This window comes from Anser anser, assembly GCF_964211835.1.
Source record: "Anser anser genome assembly, chromosome: 19".
NCBI lineage: Eukaryota > Metazoa > Chordata > Aves > Anseriformes > Anatidae > Anser > Anser anser.
Window position 1 is genome coordinate 4,806,613 of NC_139740.1, and position 15,105 is coordinate 4,821,717.

General features: G+C 67.2%; 1 protein-coding gene across 5 annotated transcripts; it reads left to right on the plus strand.

The window, feature by feature from the left end:
• Positions 1-5,104: 5,104 nt before the first annotated feature.
• On the plus strand, positions 5,105-15,039 carry USP43 (ubiquitin specific peptidase 43). Of its 5 annotated transcripts, none has more exons than XM_083804862.1 (16): positions 5,105-5,680; positions 6,986-7,126; positions 8,731-8,810; positions 9,306-9,398; positions 9,536-9,671; positions 9,755-9,878; positions 10,635-10,707; positions 10,803-10,908; positions 11,230-11,333; positions 11,455-11,532; positions 11,609-11,738; positions 11,828-12,159; positions 12,743-12,819; positions 13,508-13,645; positions 13,725-14,531; positions 14,593-15,039. In XM_083804862.1, the coding sequence occupies exons 1-15, from the start codon at positions 5,120-5,122 to the stop codon at positions 14,414-14,416; spliced, it is 2,865 nt and encodes a 954-aa protein (XP_083660988.1). In that variant the 5' UTR covers positions 5,105-5,119; the 3' UTR covers positions 14,417-14,531; positions 14,593-15,039. The 5 variants fall into 5 exon arrangements, with proteins under 5 accessions (XP_083660988.1, XP_083660987.1, XP_083660986.1 ...); XM_083804861.1 differs by having other exon boundaries at positions 12,780-12,901; XM_083804860.1 differs by having other exon boundaries at positions 11,844-12,159; positions 12,743-12,901.
• Positions 15,040-15,105: the final 66 nt, after the last annotated feature.

Sequence of the window (15,105 nt, forward strand, 5' to 3'; positions counted from 1 at the left end):
TGAAAACAGAAACCATGCGTGAGAGCTCACCAGGCAGCCCCAAAGAGCAGCTCCTCTCTGCCCTGCCCAGGGCAGCACGGGCAGCGCGGTGCCGGATCCCCGAGCCCCCAACACCGTCAGCCTGGGGGAGCCCATCCAGGGCACCACGCAATGCACCGCCAGCTCCCTGTGTACCTGGAGGGGAAGGGCTCGGGATGCGGTTACCTCTCCAGCAGTCTTACTCCAGCAAAGCAATTCCCTTCCCCTCAGGTTGCACCGAACCTGTCGTTATGGGCAGGAGCAGGATCCGAGTACCCGGCGGGGCACCAAGATCCTGTTCCTGTGCGGCTGGTCCTCGGTGTAAGGACCAAAGCCCCCTGTGTTATCTGGTTCTTCTCAGCTTGGAGGCAGCAAAATGAGATGGGCTTTCCAGACTTGTCTGGCCGCAGTCATCTGCTGACTCTGGCAGACGGGAGTTGGCACGCCAAGGGTAACCACGTTTTGTTACCAGCAGCAAGGAGGCTCAGGCTGTGTGTCTGCTACTGGCAGCTTATGGATGGGAAAGCTGTGAGCAGAGACATGGAGAAGTCCTCTCCTGAACCTCTTTCTTTTCAGAGTGAAGGGGCATCAACCTATTGACGCCAGCCCAAATCATAAGCGTGCACACTGACCAAGTTCACTCGCTCCAGCGCAGCAACCCAGTGTACGTCACTGCCCGCAGCGGTGTTCGGCACGCGATGGCAGCACACCACCATGCTCCTGTACACCCTGACCCAGTGCCCCCCGAGGAAGCCATGCTACCGTGTCTTTGCAGCTGCAGGGGAAGAGGAACACTGGGGCAGGACCCCCACGCTGTACTTCTGAGGTGATAACCGCGTTCAGGGCGTTTAGGCTGGCTGTGAGCAGCTGTGAGACCTCTGAGTCCGTGCCTGTACTTGGAAAAGACGGGCAGCCGGGGCTCAGCCAGGCTCTCATAAGCTCGTCGGCTTTCCAGGCAGCTCAGCAGCGCTCCTTGCCCCCCCGGCACATCTCCCAGCAGCGCTAAGAGCGGTGCACGCTCCTCACCCGCACAGCTGGGGTCCCTGGGGAGCCCCTGGAGCTTTACAAAGGGATGTGACCTACATGAATAATGCCGAGCAGTGGATAGGCAGAGCAACCCGTGCCTCTCTCCCATCAGAAGTCAGGCTGTATTTGGAAAACATGAGCTGCAGTCGCACATTTCCCCATTAGGCGCTTGCCTGACGGCAGGCAAATTGTGTCTTACAACGTGAATGCATTCATTACGCTATCATTAGTCACGAGGAGCAGCCCCGTTAATAACGGATCCGTACGAGGCTCTACCCGGAGTCAGCTGTAACACGGGCGCTATTACCAGGCAGCGCGGCGCAGCTTCACCCAGGCAAAGGGAGGTGCTGCTGCTCCAGTCACGTCAACAACAGCAACGCGGTGTCGCTGCTAAAAGCCATGTTTGCATACACATTGCGTGTGCTCCTGACATCTCTCCCCGTGTATCTCCCCGAATTCCCCGGAGGAGCAGCAAGTGGCAAGGCAGAGAAGCAGACAGGCTACGGCAGCGCAGCCTGCATGAGCACCAGGGTTGCGCTATGCGCTGCCTCGGTGATGGAGCTAAACTGTGGTCCCTGGGGGAGAGGGTGTGAAGTGAGGGGCAGTGAAAATTGGGCATATCCTGGGTTTTGGAAATGGCTTTTTTTAATAGGGAGAAAAAAAAAAAAAAGTGAGAGTTGTGTGATGCCTGCTGCTTGCTCCAGGAGCAGGTAGCTCTTTGGGTGAAACTGATCGTGGGCTTTATGGCATGGAGCCAAAGGAAGGGAGAGCCGGGTGTCTGGCTGTGTGGCATTAACTCACAGCACAGTGCTGTGATGGGAGCTCCTTGCCACCAGGAATTTGGCCCCCAGGCTGCCATTCCCCCCTCCGTGGAGGACTTCTTTGTGGTGTGCTGGCTTGCAGCCCTGCAGAAGGGCTCACATTGTTGTTGCCTTGCTCTGCCCTGGCACAAAAGCCTTTCAGTAAGTTTTTTTAACACGCTAGCATTGAACTAACTTCGCAGCGTTTGTTGATTTGCGCATCGCTCAGCGCCTCGGGGTGTCTGCTGGCGTGGAGGTGAATCCCCCGGTGCTCAGAGCGGGGGGAGCCCAGCCCCAGGCTGCTCCATGTCCCTGCAGCAGGCGGGCAGCAAGTCCCCAGGGGGTTCAGCTGGCACAGACCCGGCCAAGAGAAGTCACAGCGCAGACACAGAACCGGAGGGTGACAGGAGCATGGAATGGTTTGGGTTGGAAGATCGTCCAGTTCCACACCCCCTGCTGTGCGCAGGGACTGATGGCGACTGCAGGGCAAAGTCATTGCTTTACTCCAAAAGCACTCTGTAGGCTGCCAAGCGGGTCCTTAGGCTAACGCAGCCCAGAAGGAGCGGCTGGGTGTGCTCTGACCTGCCTATCGCACACAGCCGGAGCGTGACGGAGCGCTGCTCCTCACCCCAAATCATCCCGTCCCCAAAAAGCCAGGGCTTTCCCAGCCCCCTGCAAAAACGGAGGTTCCAGGTTATGAAACATGGGGATGGACGTGCAGGGCTCTGCACGCTGATTTTGTTCACCCCGGAGAATCCGGAGGGATGTGAGTGCCTGTGGCCGGAGGCTGGTTCTCACCCAAATCCCTGGCTTGTGGCTACTGTAAGGGGGCTCACCGCCCCTCCTGTACCCCCAGCTTCAGTGCCTGCTGCAGGGATCTCAGCCTCCACGTTCACAGGGGACAACGGGTGAAAACAGCCCAAAGACACCCACTCAGAGCAGCAGCCAGGGACCGCACATGTTCATGACAAACAAAGCCGAATTGCGAACGACGTGTGTGAGTTAGAGCAGCTCAGGGGCAGCACGAAGTTGCCGGCTGACCTTCCGTGTTCCACGCCGCAGGAGCGCATTCGTCGGCTGCGAGCTCCCCGGACCGGCAGCATTTACCTGCCTCGCTGCTGCGCCTCCGCTCCCCAAAAAGGCAGGACCCATGCATCTTTCATGTGGCTGCTAAATAACTTAGTTTGCTATCTATAATTTAATCAGAGCGAGGAGGCCGAACGAGGAGGCGTCTCCTGCAGGAGGAAGCTTTCCCGTTCTGCCTTAAGCCGCGAAGTCGGATGTCACCATTAGCGGGTGGCCCCCCCGTAACGATGTGGGACCGGCATTATGGCTTTCCTCGGGAGCACAGAATCTTAAAAACAGACGCAGGCTTCGGTTGTCCTCGCTTGCACCCAGAAAGCACTTACCATCTCCAGAGCCCCCCTGCGAAAGCAGGCTCCCAGCCCGCCCCGCAGATGTTCCCGGCCCGTGCCGAGAGAGCAGGGAGGCTTCGATAAAGAAAACATTGTCCTGGGGCAAAACCCAGCGAGCGTGAAGACTCTTTTTTTCTTCTTTTTCTTTTTGCTGTGATTTGGCAGCATCGGAATGGATTTCTGCTAGGCTGGACTCAGCTCAGCTCGGGGCTGAGGTTTTTGTTCCCGCACCCCCCCACACACCCCGGTGCCGCCCTGCACAGACTCTGCCCGCCCGCAGGGCACGTTTCTGCCACCCTCCTGCCACAGGAACCTCCCTCTGGTTTTATGCCGCCTGGTGTCCGCGGCACCGGGGCAGCCCATGCCATAGCAGCACGGATTTTTTCAGAACAGCAGGCGGGTATTTTCCCACTCTCTTTGTAGCTGATGTTTAGGTTTTCCCCACCCCACGTTTGCTCCACGTCTGAGCCTGGTGTGTGCAAAATGTCAGCTTGCACGGCAGAAGTGTGAGAAAGTCGGGGGCTCCTGAAAAAGGCGTTTAGAGAAAAGGCACTTACACAACCCAGCGCTGCCTGCGTGCTGCAGCGCCAATAAATATTTGATTTGAGCTGAATGGGAAGGCACGGGGTCCAGAATCGTGTGAAGAGTGCAGGTTGCGAGCAGGATATTACTGAGAGGCGGATTAACATAGCGAGCATTCCTGGCCCTTGCCGCGCCGTGGGAATCGCTCGCTCCCAGCCGGGAGAGGCCGGCGCTACCTGCGGAGGGCTGGCAGCAGGGGCAGGCGGTGCCACCAGCGCCGTGCCCCGTGCCGCAGCTTGCTGGGACCCCAGCACAGCCACTTCCACGGCCCGGCACATGTCGCTGTCTAATTTGGGCAGGCTTGGTTGTTGTTTTTTGGTTCAGGGCTGTTTCACTGTCTCCCTTTTCTGTTCTCTCCCATGTGCCCAGCAGGTTTGCCTTTCTAATTCCCACCGCTCGCAGCAGCCACACCTGACGACCACGTTCCTGGCCGGGCTCCCCGGCTCCTGCCTCCACGTCCCAGCACCCTCACTTCTCCCCGTTGCCCTCCCGTGCTTTCAGCAGCACCCAGGCTCGGGTCCCCGGGTGCCCCCAGCCCAGCAGGATGCCCGACCAGGCTCAGCCCTCGCTGCCGTGCGGTGCTCAGGGGCGATGCCGCCGGCCTGGTGCCCCCATCCCCGGGCGGACCGACACGTGCTTTTGTTAGCAGCCCCCCGGGAGCTCCCGGGGTTGACGAAGCCCGCTCTTCCCGCAGCGCGCAAAGCACAACCCGGCGTTGGAGGAATCCCCGCATCCTCCCGTGAACGCTCCCCGTTTCCAGCTCCTGGCTTCGTGCCGGGGAGCCCCGGGGCTTCGCCCTGCAGACCGTGACCTTTGCAGAGAGGCGCTGCCGCTGCTGATGCTCCCTCCGGCTGCTGGGCACCACCGGGCCCCGACGGATTGTACCCGAGGCCGGGGCCGGTGCCCGCTGCCCCTTGTGCCCCCCCCGGCCACCCTCCAGCCTCGGCTCCCCGGGGGAGGTCGCAGCCCCCCTGTGGCCCCCGGGGGCCCGAAGCGGGCACGGGACGGGGCAACCGGGGCTCGGCCGCTTCCACCGCCACCGCGGCTCCTCCTCCTCCTCCTCTTCCTCCTCCTCCTCTCCTCCTCCTTTCTCTTCCCCTTCTCCCGGAGCCAGCCCGGCCGGGGGAGGAGCCGCCCTCGCACACAAAACCGCCCTCCCCGGCCCCGCCGGCTCCGCACCGGCGCCCAGCGCCCGCCCGGGGCCATGCGCGCCCCGACGGCACCGGGACCGGCACCGGCACCGGCACCGGGCGGGCGCCGCCGCCGCCCCCCGGGGCCATGAGCGCGGCGTGGGGCGGCCCCGGGGGGCGGTGGCGGGGCGGGGGGTGGGGGCGGCGGCGGGGGGGCCGGCGGCGGCCCGGGGGGGCCCGGGGGTGCCGGGGGTCCCGGGGGGCCCTGCGCTCGCTGGGCGGCCTGGCGGGGCGGCTGCTGCGCGCCTGGGGGCGCCTGGCGGGGGGGCGCGGGGCGCGGCGGGGGGCGCCCGAGGACGACGAGGGGGGCTTCGGGGGCGGGGGGGCCGGGGGGCGGCGGGCACCGGGATCGGGGCAGGGATCGGGGCCCGGGCCCGGGATGGGGATGGAGGTGGGGACCAGGGTGGGGACGGCGGTGGGGAGCGTGGCACGGCCGCCGGGCGCGCAGGGGCTGCGGAACCACGGCAACACGTGCTTCATGAACGCCGTGGTGCAGTGCCTCAGCAACACCGCCCCGCTCGCCGAGTTCCTCGCCCTCGGCCGCTACCGCGCCCGCGGAGCCCGTGCCGAGGTCACGCAGCGGCTGGCGGCCCTGGTCCGCGCCCTCTGGACCCTCGACTACAGCCCGCGGCTCTCCGCCGAGTTCAAGGTACGGCCCCGACGGCCCCATCCCGGCCCCATCGCGGCCCCGTCACCCCACGGCCGCTCACCGGCTCCGGCGGGCACCGACACGGCGGCGCTGAGCCCCGCACGCAGCCACGCGTGGGGCCACGCATGGAGCGTGAGGGATGAGGCGACTTCGGGCTGAGCCTGGGGCTCCCTCCCGCTGGGTGCTCGCTGCCTGCTGGGCGCATTCACCCCGGCATTTTCTTTATTCTGCCCTTACGCCAAGCTCCCCTGTGGCAACGTGGCAGCAGGGCGGGTGCCCAGGCGGCTGCAGAGCCCCACGAGGGCTCAGCCTCGGCGGTGACTTGGCATCGCGGTGCCGGGGCTGTGCCCATGTGGGGTTTGGGCACTACGCCTGTGCACGGCGCCCGGTGCGCTCCGTGGCTGGCTCAGTGGCAGAGCTGGGTTTGGTGACAGTGGCACCCGACTGGCGCTGCGTGTCCCCAGTGATCTGTGCTCGAGGTGTCCGGCTTGCTGCGATCCCGGCAGCGCGTCAGGGGCTGGGTCCTGAGACCGAGCTGGGCAAAGCTGGAGGGGACCTTGGGGGGCACCCAGCTTGGCTGAACCCCCCCGCACCCCCCGTCACACTGGTGGGGGAGTTTGCTCTGCTCAGCAGAAGGGGAAACTGAGGCACGGGGCAGTGCATTCAGCTGGTGGCCATGGAACTGGGGGACCCCAAGGCCGAGCCTCGGTTGTGAGGGGCTGGAGCTGTGCAAGGGGAGACTGCAGGGGACAGGCTTGGGGGCCTCGAGGTTGTTAGAGCCTCTGCGGGGCTGTTAGCTCATGAACTGCTTAATTAGGGAAGCCTTCGTTATCAGGATGTGCCAGCCAGTTGGAGGGTGCTGGGTGCCGGGGTCTGCCCGTGCGGCACCGGGCGGCGTTGGGCTGAGCATGCCCCGGGGTGGCACCGCCAGCATCACCCGGCTGGGGAAACTGAGGCACGGGGTGGCACCGGGCTGGCAATGGGCTGCTGCTGATGGGGTAAGGGGGGCTTGGCCAGGCTGGGGGGGGTCTCTGGTGGCAGCCCCGACCCCAGGAGCATCCCTGCTGCCTGCTGGGGCGTCAGCGGCTCCTGGTGCCCAAAAGTCGTCCTGCAACGAGCTGCTGGGAGATGCTCCCCAGCCGGCCCAGAGCTGCTGTGACAGCCCTGCAGCCCCAGGACAGCAGGCACCTGTTGGTTATGGGCTTAATTACCGCGGGCTGGGGCTGGGACGGGATCAGAGCCTGGTGCCGGGGTGTCGGTTAGCTCTGGGACGTGTGTCCCGGGGCTCAGCGCTGTGCCTTGCAGAGCATCGTGTCCAAGCACGGCGTGCAGTTCCGCGGCAACGCGCAGCACGATGCCCTCGAGTTCCTGCTCTGGCTGCTGGACCGCATGCACGAGGACCTGGGCGCCGCCTCGCCCGCACAGGGGCCCTGCACCACCGCCGAGGTGGGTGTCCCCTGGGGGGAGGGAGCACCCCAATTCTCCCCGGGACCCCGCTGAGCCGGGGGGCGCAGCCTTGCAGCATCCAGCCAAGCCGGGCAGCTCCGGCACAGCGCCCACAATTAAGCCTCTGTCTGTCTGCGCTCTCAATGTCCGCACCCCTAGCGAGGTGCCAGCACCTGGTGTGACACCGGCGGCGGCCGTTTGGCTTCGGGACAGGGCCCTCTGTGCCCCCCAGCATCCTTTTTGCAGCAGTGGCTCTCAGAAGCTGAACTCGCTGCTGCCAGCCCCTTGCACCCCATGGGCAGCGCCCTCCTCCTGGGTGTCCCCCCACCGTTGTGGGGTCCCCGTGGAGCCCAGCGCCTGCCCTGGGTCCCTGCAGCACCCGTGGGTGCAGCAGATCGCTGCCGGGAGCCATCTCGGTGACACTTTGGCTCCAAAGTGGTGCCTGTGGGGGGCACTTTGTGCTTTCCCTCCTGCTTTCAGAACCTATTAAACAGGAAGAAAAGCTGAAACGTGCTTTTTGCCATCAGACAGCAGCTCCCCAGGCGGCTGGGCGGGAGCTGGGAGCACAGCTCGAGAAATCAGCACTCGCGTCCCCCACCCCGAAACCCGCTGCTGGCGTCACGTGGGGTGACACGGGGTGGGGACGCTGTGGGATGGATGGAGAGCGCGGACACCGGGCCTGGGGACACTGATCTGGGGCTGAGGTGGCACAACCCTGGTGTGTTCCCTGCGCCCTGGGGACAGGCAGAAGCCACTGATGACAGCTCACCAGCGGGACTGAAACGGGTGCTGCATCCGCCTGAGCAGCCCCAGGGGTCCAAAGGGTTTGCTGATCGGAGGGCTGGAGGAGGAGGAGGAACTCTCTGGGGAATTTGGGGCAATTTGGGGGAATCAGAGGGGGCACGGGCACTGCTCAGAGTGAGTCAGGTCCCCCTCTGACACGGCAGATGGCCCCAGGCAGGCCGTGAGGACACGTCAGGCTCAGCGGGACCTGGTGCCAGCAGATGGCACCAAGAAAAGCCACAGCCTGTCCAAATACCTTGTGTGTTTTCAGGCTTGCTCATGGCCGTACCAAAAACTCTTCAGCCCCTACAACAGCCCAGTCCTCCTGCAGCATCTCACGGCTTTCCCCCTTCCCACGGCTGGCTGTGCGCACCCTGAGGGCGCCCATTTCACAGGACTGGAGGCTGAGGCAGGGCAGGGACAGGGGCTGGGGGTGGGGGCTGAGCCCTGGTTTTCAGCTGCCCAAGCCCTGAAAAGCCGAGCGGTTGTTGCATTTTCATCCACGTCCCATAAGGAGCAGAGCAGGGGAACGCCTGCAGGGCATCTCGCCTCCCCGTCTGCGTGTCCGGCCTCCTTGGCTCTCCCAGGTCCTCCCTGCCCCGGGGCTGCTCCTGGCTGGGGATTTGGGCCGTGCTGTCCACATGGGGATGTGCCCCCAAATCCCCCCGCAGCAGACGCCCATGGGGCTGGGCAGGGGTCACTCCCCGTGCCACAGAGCCCGTGGGGACACCGCAGAGCACGTGGGGACTCCGCAGTTGTGCCTGGCTCCCCATGCTCCCGTGGTGCCCCGGGCTCACCCCGCTTGTCCCTTGTCCCCGCAGCCCGTCCCGGAGCAGAGCAGCGGTGCCGCGGCGCCCCGCGCGCAGAGCTTCGTGCAGAGCCACTTCCAGGCGCAGTACAGGTGAGCGGGCACCGCGGGGGCCGCATCCTGCCCTCCGAGCAGCGCCGCAGCCGTGTGGTACTGCCGGAGGGGGGGACACCCATGGGCTGGGACCCCCCCGGGTCTGCTGGGCTGGGAGGGCTCGGGGAGGAGGGCAGCGAGGGGACACGTCTGGAGGTGTGGGAAAAAGAGAGGGGGAAAAAATGGAAAGGGGAGAGAAAAGGAGAGGAGAGAAAAAGAGAGGTGTGCTGGCTGCTGGCATTAAATATTGATTTGAGCCAGGCTGTGCTGGGGCTGTGCGGCCAGCACCAGGTTCTGCAGCAACAGTCGCTGCGGTGCCATCGATGGGTTTCAGAGTGAACAGCCGGCCGGGGCTGCGCGTGGCTCTGGGTAGGCACCGTGGGGGTTGCAAGCCCCCCGCCTCCATCTCGCAGCCCCGGTGGGGCCGTCCCGTCCCCGCATGGCTTCGTGCCGCGCCCCTCGTGGACGTGCCAGCGCCGTGCCCGCACCCCGCAGGTCCTCGCTGACATGCCCGCACTGCCTGAAGCAGAGCAACACCTTCGACCCCTTCCTGTGCGTCTCGCTGCCCATCCCCACGCGCCAGACCAGGTGAGCCCCCCGCGCCCCCCTCCCCCTCCCCCAAAACGGAGTGATTTGCAAAATTTGGGGAAAAGGTTTGCGGTGTGGGTGCTGGCTGAGGGTGCGCCCCCCGCCCTGACGCCCCCTCCCCACGATGCCGTCCGCAGGGCGCTCAACGTGACGCTGGTGCTGCAGCGCGAGGCCCGGCGCTCGGTGCGCGTGGGGCTGGCGGTGCCGCTGCGGGGCACGGTGGCGGAGCTGCGCGCCATGGTGGCGCGGGAGGGGGACGTGCCCCCCGAGCAGGTACCGGGGGTGGTGGTGGCGGCACCGGGGGCACCCCAAATCCCCGCCCTAGGCAGGCCCCCCAGCGTCGTGGTGTCCTGCAGGTGATCCTGGCGGAGGTGTCCCCGCGGGGCTCCCTGCGCTCGCTGGGCGACGCCGAGGAGCTGAGCACGGCTGGGGAGGGGGCGGCCCTGTACGCGCTGCAGGGCCCCCCCGGGCCCCCCGCAGGTACCGGGGTGCTGCTGGGGTTGGTGGGAGATAACAGCCCCGTGCTCTGATTGGTGGGAGATAACAGCCTTCTGGGCTGGGATTGGTGGGAGATAACAGCCCCGTGCTCTGATTGGTGGAAGATAACAGCCCTGGGCTGGGGTTGGTGGGAGATAACAGCCCCGTGCTCTGATTGGTGGGAGATAACAGCCTTCTGGGCTGGGATTGGTGGGAGATAACAGCCCCGTGCTCTGATTGGTGAGAGATAACAGCCTTCTGGGCTGGGATTGGTGGGAGATAACAGCCCCGTGCTCTGATTGGTGGGAGATAACAGCCCCTGGGCTGGGATTGGTGGGAGATAACAGCCCCATGCTGGGATTGGTGGGAGATAACAGCCCCTGGGCTGGGATTGGTGGGAGATAACAGCCCCGTGCTCTGACTGGTGGGAGATAACACCCCCCCTCCCCCCCCCCCCCCCCCCCCAGTTTCATGATTGGTGGAAGCAGGTGCCTGCCCTGCTGTGATTGGTGGCACCCTCCTTCCCCCTCCCAGTGATAGGTGGGAGCCGTGTCCCTCGTGCTATGATTGGTGGGGGCAGGTGTGTGCTGTGCTGTGATTGGTGGAGACTTCACCCCCCCATTACAATTGGTGGGAGGCGGGGATCCCCTCTGCTGTGATTGGCGGGAGGTGGGTGCGCTGCGCTGTGATTGGGCTACGCCGTGCCCCCTGTGCTGTGATTGTGCCCCCTGTCCCTGTCCCCCCATCCCCGTCCCGCAGGCCGCCCCCCGCCTCCCCCCATGCTCCTGCTGCTCCTGTGCCACGCCGCGGGCACCGGCCCCCGCCAAGCCAGGTACCGGCACCGCGCCCCCCCCCGTACCCCATCCCCGGGGGGCGTCCCCGCCGGTGCCCCCAGCCCTGCCCCAGCCCCGTCCCCTCCGTCCCCAGGTTCGGGCCCCCCCTGGTGCTGTGGCAGGAGCGGGGCGCGTCGTGGGCGCAGCTGCAGCGCAGCCTCCTCGCCCCGCTGCGGCACCTGATGAGGAGCGGGGCGCAGGTGAGACCCCCCCGCATGCCCCCTGCCTGGGGACGGGGCCGCAGCGTCACCCGTCCCTTGGCACCTGGGTGCCACCATCCGGGGGTCCCCGCGCTGTCCCCAGGGCTGGGAGCGGGCAGCCCCCATGGGTGGGACCCTGTCCCCAAGGGTGTTCCCACCGCGGGCGCGGGAGCAGGATCGGAAGCCCCTCGGGACCCAGAATTAAATTCCCAATGCAAACGAGGATCGGTGCCTGCGTCCAGCCTGGGGTGGGTGCTTGGCCGGGGGTGGTCTCACTCCTGGGGCGGCCGAGACCCCGCTGAACCCCGCTGTGCTGTGCAGGGCGCAGGGACCCTGTTCCGGCTCCGTGTGGCCGGGGACACGGCACCCGGCACCTACCTGTCCCCGCAGGACGCCCGGCCGCTCTGCCACCCCGCTGTCGACAGGTGAGGGGGGGACGCGGCCGTCCCCATGGGGAGGGGGGTGCCGCTGCCCCCAGCCCCGCCGGGAGGGAAACTGAGGCACGGAGAGGGGCCGGGGGCTCGCGGGGCTGACGCTGCCCCGCAGGGCGCTGCGGCTGAGCGGCGCGGGCGGCCCCCCCCACGTGCAGCTGACGGCCGAGTGGGACGTGGCCACCAAGGAGCGGTGAGTCCCGCGTGGGGAGCGGGGGCAGCATGGGGCGCCCTTACCTGAGCCCCCCCCGGCCTCCCCCGCCCCGCAGCCTCTTCGGCAGCCTCCAGGAGGAGGCCGTGCAGGATGCCGAGAGCGTGCGGCTGCAGCAGCAGGCGCACCAGCAGCAGCACAGCTGCACGCTGGATGAGTGCTTCCAGCTCTACACCAAGGAGGAGCAGGTAGGGGGCACCCCGAAAGCCCCCCGCGAGCACCACGGTGCCGGGGGGAGGCTGCTGGAGCTGCCGGGCTCGTTTCGGGGTGCCCACAGCGCGCGGTGTCCCCAGCTGGCCCCGGACGACGCCTGGCGCTGCCCGCACTGCCAAGTGCCGCAGCAGGGCACGGTGAAGCTGAGCCTCTGGACGCTGCCCGACATCCTCATCATCCACCTGAAGCGGTTCCGGCAGGTGGCCGAGCACAGGCACAAACTCACCACCCTGGTGCGCTTCCCCCTGCGGGGGCTGGACATGGCCCCGCACCTGGCCCCGGGGGGGGGCCGCTGGGCACCCCGGCGCCTGCCCGAGAGCCACCCCCGCGACTCCCTCTACGACCTGTACGCCGTCTGCAACCACCACGGCAGCATGCAGGGCGGCCACTACACCGGTGAGTGCGGGGTGGGACGGGGCACGGCAACGGGGTGCGCTGCGGGGCAGCGCGTGGGGCTGGGGGGCACCCCGGGGGGTGGGCAATGGGACAGGGCGTGGGGTTTGGGGGCACTGCAGGGGATGTGCAGTGGGGCTTGGGGCACGCTGCAGGGGCCGTGCTTTGGGGTACAGCCTGGGTTTGGGGTACGTAGCAAGGAGATGGGGCACGGGGTTGGGACATGCTGGAGGGGGATGTGCAGTGGGGCAGGACGTGGGGTTTGGAGGGCACTGCAGGGGTGTGCAATGAGGCTTGGCTGGCACCTCCGGGGCACGTGTGATGGGGTTTGTATGGCACGGGGTTGGGGGGCACTGCAGGGGATATGCTGTGGGGCAGGACACGGGGTGGGGGGCATGCACAACGGGCAGGGAACATGGGCTGGGGTCGTGGGGCTGTGTCCCAGAGCAGCGCCTGCAGGGGCTGGGCTGCCCTTGCTGTCAGCGCCACCCCGCAGCACGATGGGGCTCCCGTCCCCGCTGTACTGGGCGAGGGGCAGCCCGGGGGGGTCCCTGCCCCCTCGTGCCCTCCCTCACCCCTGCCCCAGCATACTGCTGCAACTCCCTGGACGGGCGGTGGTACAGCTACGACGACAGCACGGTGGAGGCGGTGCAGGAGGACGAGGTGAGCACCCGCAGCGCCTACATCCTCTTCTACCAGCGCCGCGACGCCATCCCCGCCTGGTCGGCCAGCAGCGCCGCCAGAGGTGAGCGGAACCGCCCCAGCGGTGGCACCTCACCGCCACCTGCACGCTGCCACCGGCCCGACGGTGCCTGGGAGCCTCGGGGGCATGCACGCGGGCATGGCCCAGTGCAAACAGAGCACCTGGGCACAGCCCAGCCAGACACGCGTGTGTGCAGCATTTGGACGCGTGTGTGTGCACGGTATGGTGTGTGCATGCGTGCACCTGGGGACGTGTCCCCATGCGTGGACAGTGCCGCAGGCGCACGCAGCACAGCTAAGTGCACACACGTGCATGCAGCGCGTTGTGCAGACACACCACAGCCAGCTGTGCACGCTTGCGTGCGCCTGGGTGATTGCACACACTGCACACGTGCTTGAGTCTGCAGCTGCACAGCGCAGACAGCACGGCGTGTTCACACTTAGCCCACACGTGTGCACACCCACACATGCACACGCAGCTCTTTGCAGCTCCCACATTGCTGCAGCCCCACGAGCAGCTCTCGTCCCGCTCCCAGGGGTGCTGAGCCCTCCCAGGGCTGCGGGCGGGACCGGTGCTGGGGCCGGCACTGCGCAGCCTCTGCACGGAGCCCGGCCCCGGCACCGCTCGCAGCCCCCCCGCTCCCCGCAGGCCCCACCAGCTCGCCCCTGTCCCATCACTGGGTGGCCCGGCTGGGCGGCAGCAAGCGGGACAGCGCCAGGTCACAGCCCCCTGCCCCCCGTCCCTCCCTGCCCAGCACCCCAGACACCAGCACCGCCCAGGAGAAAGGTGAGCAGCACCCGCAGCACCTGCAGCACCCCCAGCGCCCTGGGGCAGCTGCTCCGACCTCCTGCTCCTTTCCTTGCAGGCGGCTTCGAGGCGAGGCCCTCGGTGCGCGGCGTCCAGAGCCGCAGCCTCAGCGTGAAGCTGCCCCCCGCCCGCCGCGACGGCCCCCCCAGGCCCGTGCCCCTGCGCTGGTCCTTCACCTCCCGGCCGCGGGCACCGGGTACCCCAGGGGAGCTGCTGGTGCACCTGGAGCCGGGGCACCGGCCCCGCCGCCCCCACCGCGCCGTCCTCCCAGCGGGGGTGGGTGAGGATGGCAGCCCCCACGCTGCCCCCCAGGCCCGGAGCCCCTCGCTGGGTGAGGCAGCCGGCACCCCCAAAAAACCCGAGCTGCCCCTCTGCACCCCAACACTGCGCCGAGCTCGGAGTGCCGGTGCCGAGGTGACCCCGCGCCTGCACCCCAAAAGCAAGAGCCCCCCCGGGAGCGGGGAGCAGGAGCAGAGACCCCCCCGGGGGCGGCAAGAGGGCAAAGCAGGGGGGGCCGCGCTCTGCAGCAGCCCGCAGAGCCCCGAGCCGCCCATCAGGCGCTCGCAGAGCTCGGCCAGCCTCCCCCTGCACCCCCTCCGCCTGCTGCGGCGCTCGGCCTCGCTGGGCAGGGGCGCGGGGGGCCCCCCACAGCCCCCACCCGGCCCCCCGGGTGCGCCGGGCACGGTGCTGCGGGGCCGGGAGCGCACGGCATCGCTGCGCCACGCGGCTGTGCCCGAGTCCAGCTTCTGAGCAGGGCCCGTGGGGCTGGCGTGAGGCTCAAGTGGGAGCGTCCAGCGCTGGGGGCATGGCGCAGTGGGGTGCCCGCATTTGGGGCATTTCTGCACCATGAACATCCCGCATCCGGGTGTATGGTGCTGGGGGCATCATGCAGGGGGGTACCTGGAATTGGTGCATCCCGCACCCAGGTGTATGGTGCTGGGGGCATCATGCACTGGGGTGCCCGGAATCGGGGCATCCCTGCACATCTGGCACCCCAGGACCATCCCACAAGGGAGCATCCTGCACCTGGGCACCCCGCAGCGGGGGCACCCCATGCTGGGCATGCCCTGCACCACGGCCCCAAGCGCCTTCCCAACCCACGCCTTACCTGGGAGCGAGCACCAGGCAGCGGGCGTGGGGGCCGTGGGGCAGAGGGATGTCGGGAGCTAGGAGTATTTATTCTGTACAGAGAGAGTTTTATGCAGAGACGGTTTTGTTTTGTACGAGGCGACTCCCTGGCAGGGCGGCCGGCAGCGGGGCGCCGCTCGCGCTCTCAGGGCTATGCAATACGCGATTCCTCCACCCAGCTTTTGTACGCGGGGGCTGCTGGCGGCGGCGCGCTGAGCTCTTTCTATTAAAGACACGTGAAAGGAGCCGGTGCCGCGTGTGTGAGTGTGTGGTGCCCACCCGGGGGGTGGATTCTTGCTGCCTCCCTGCTG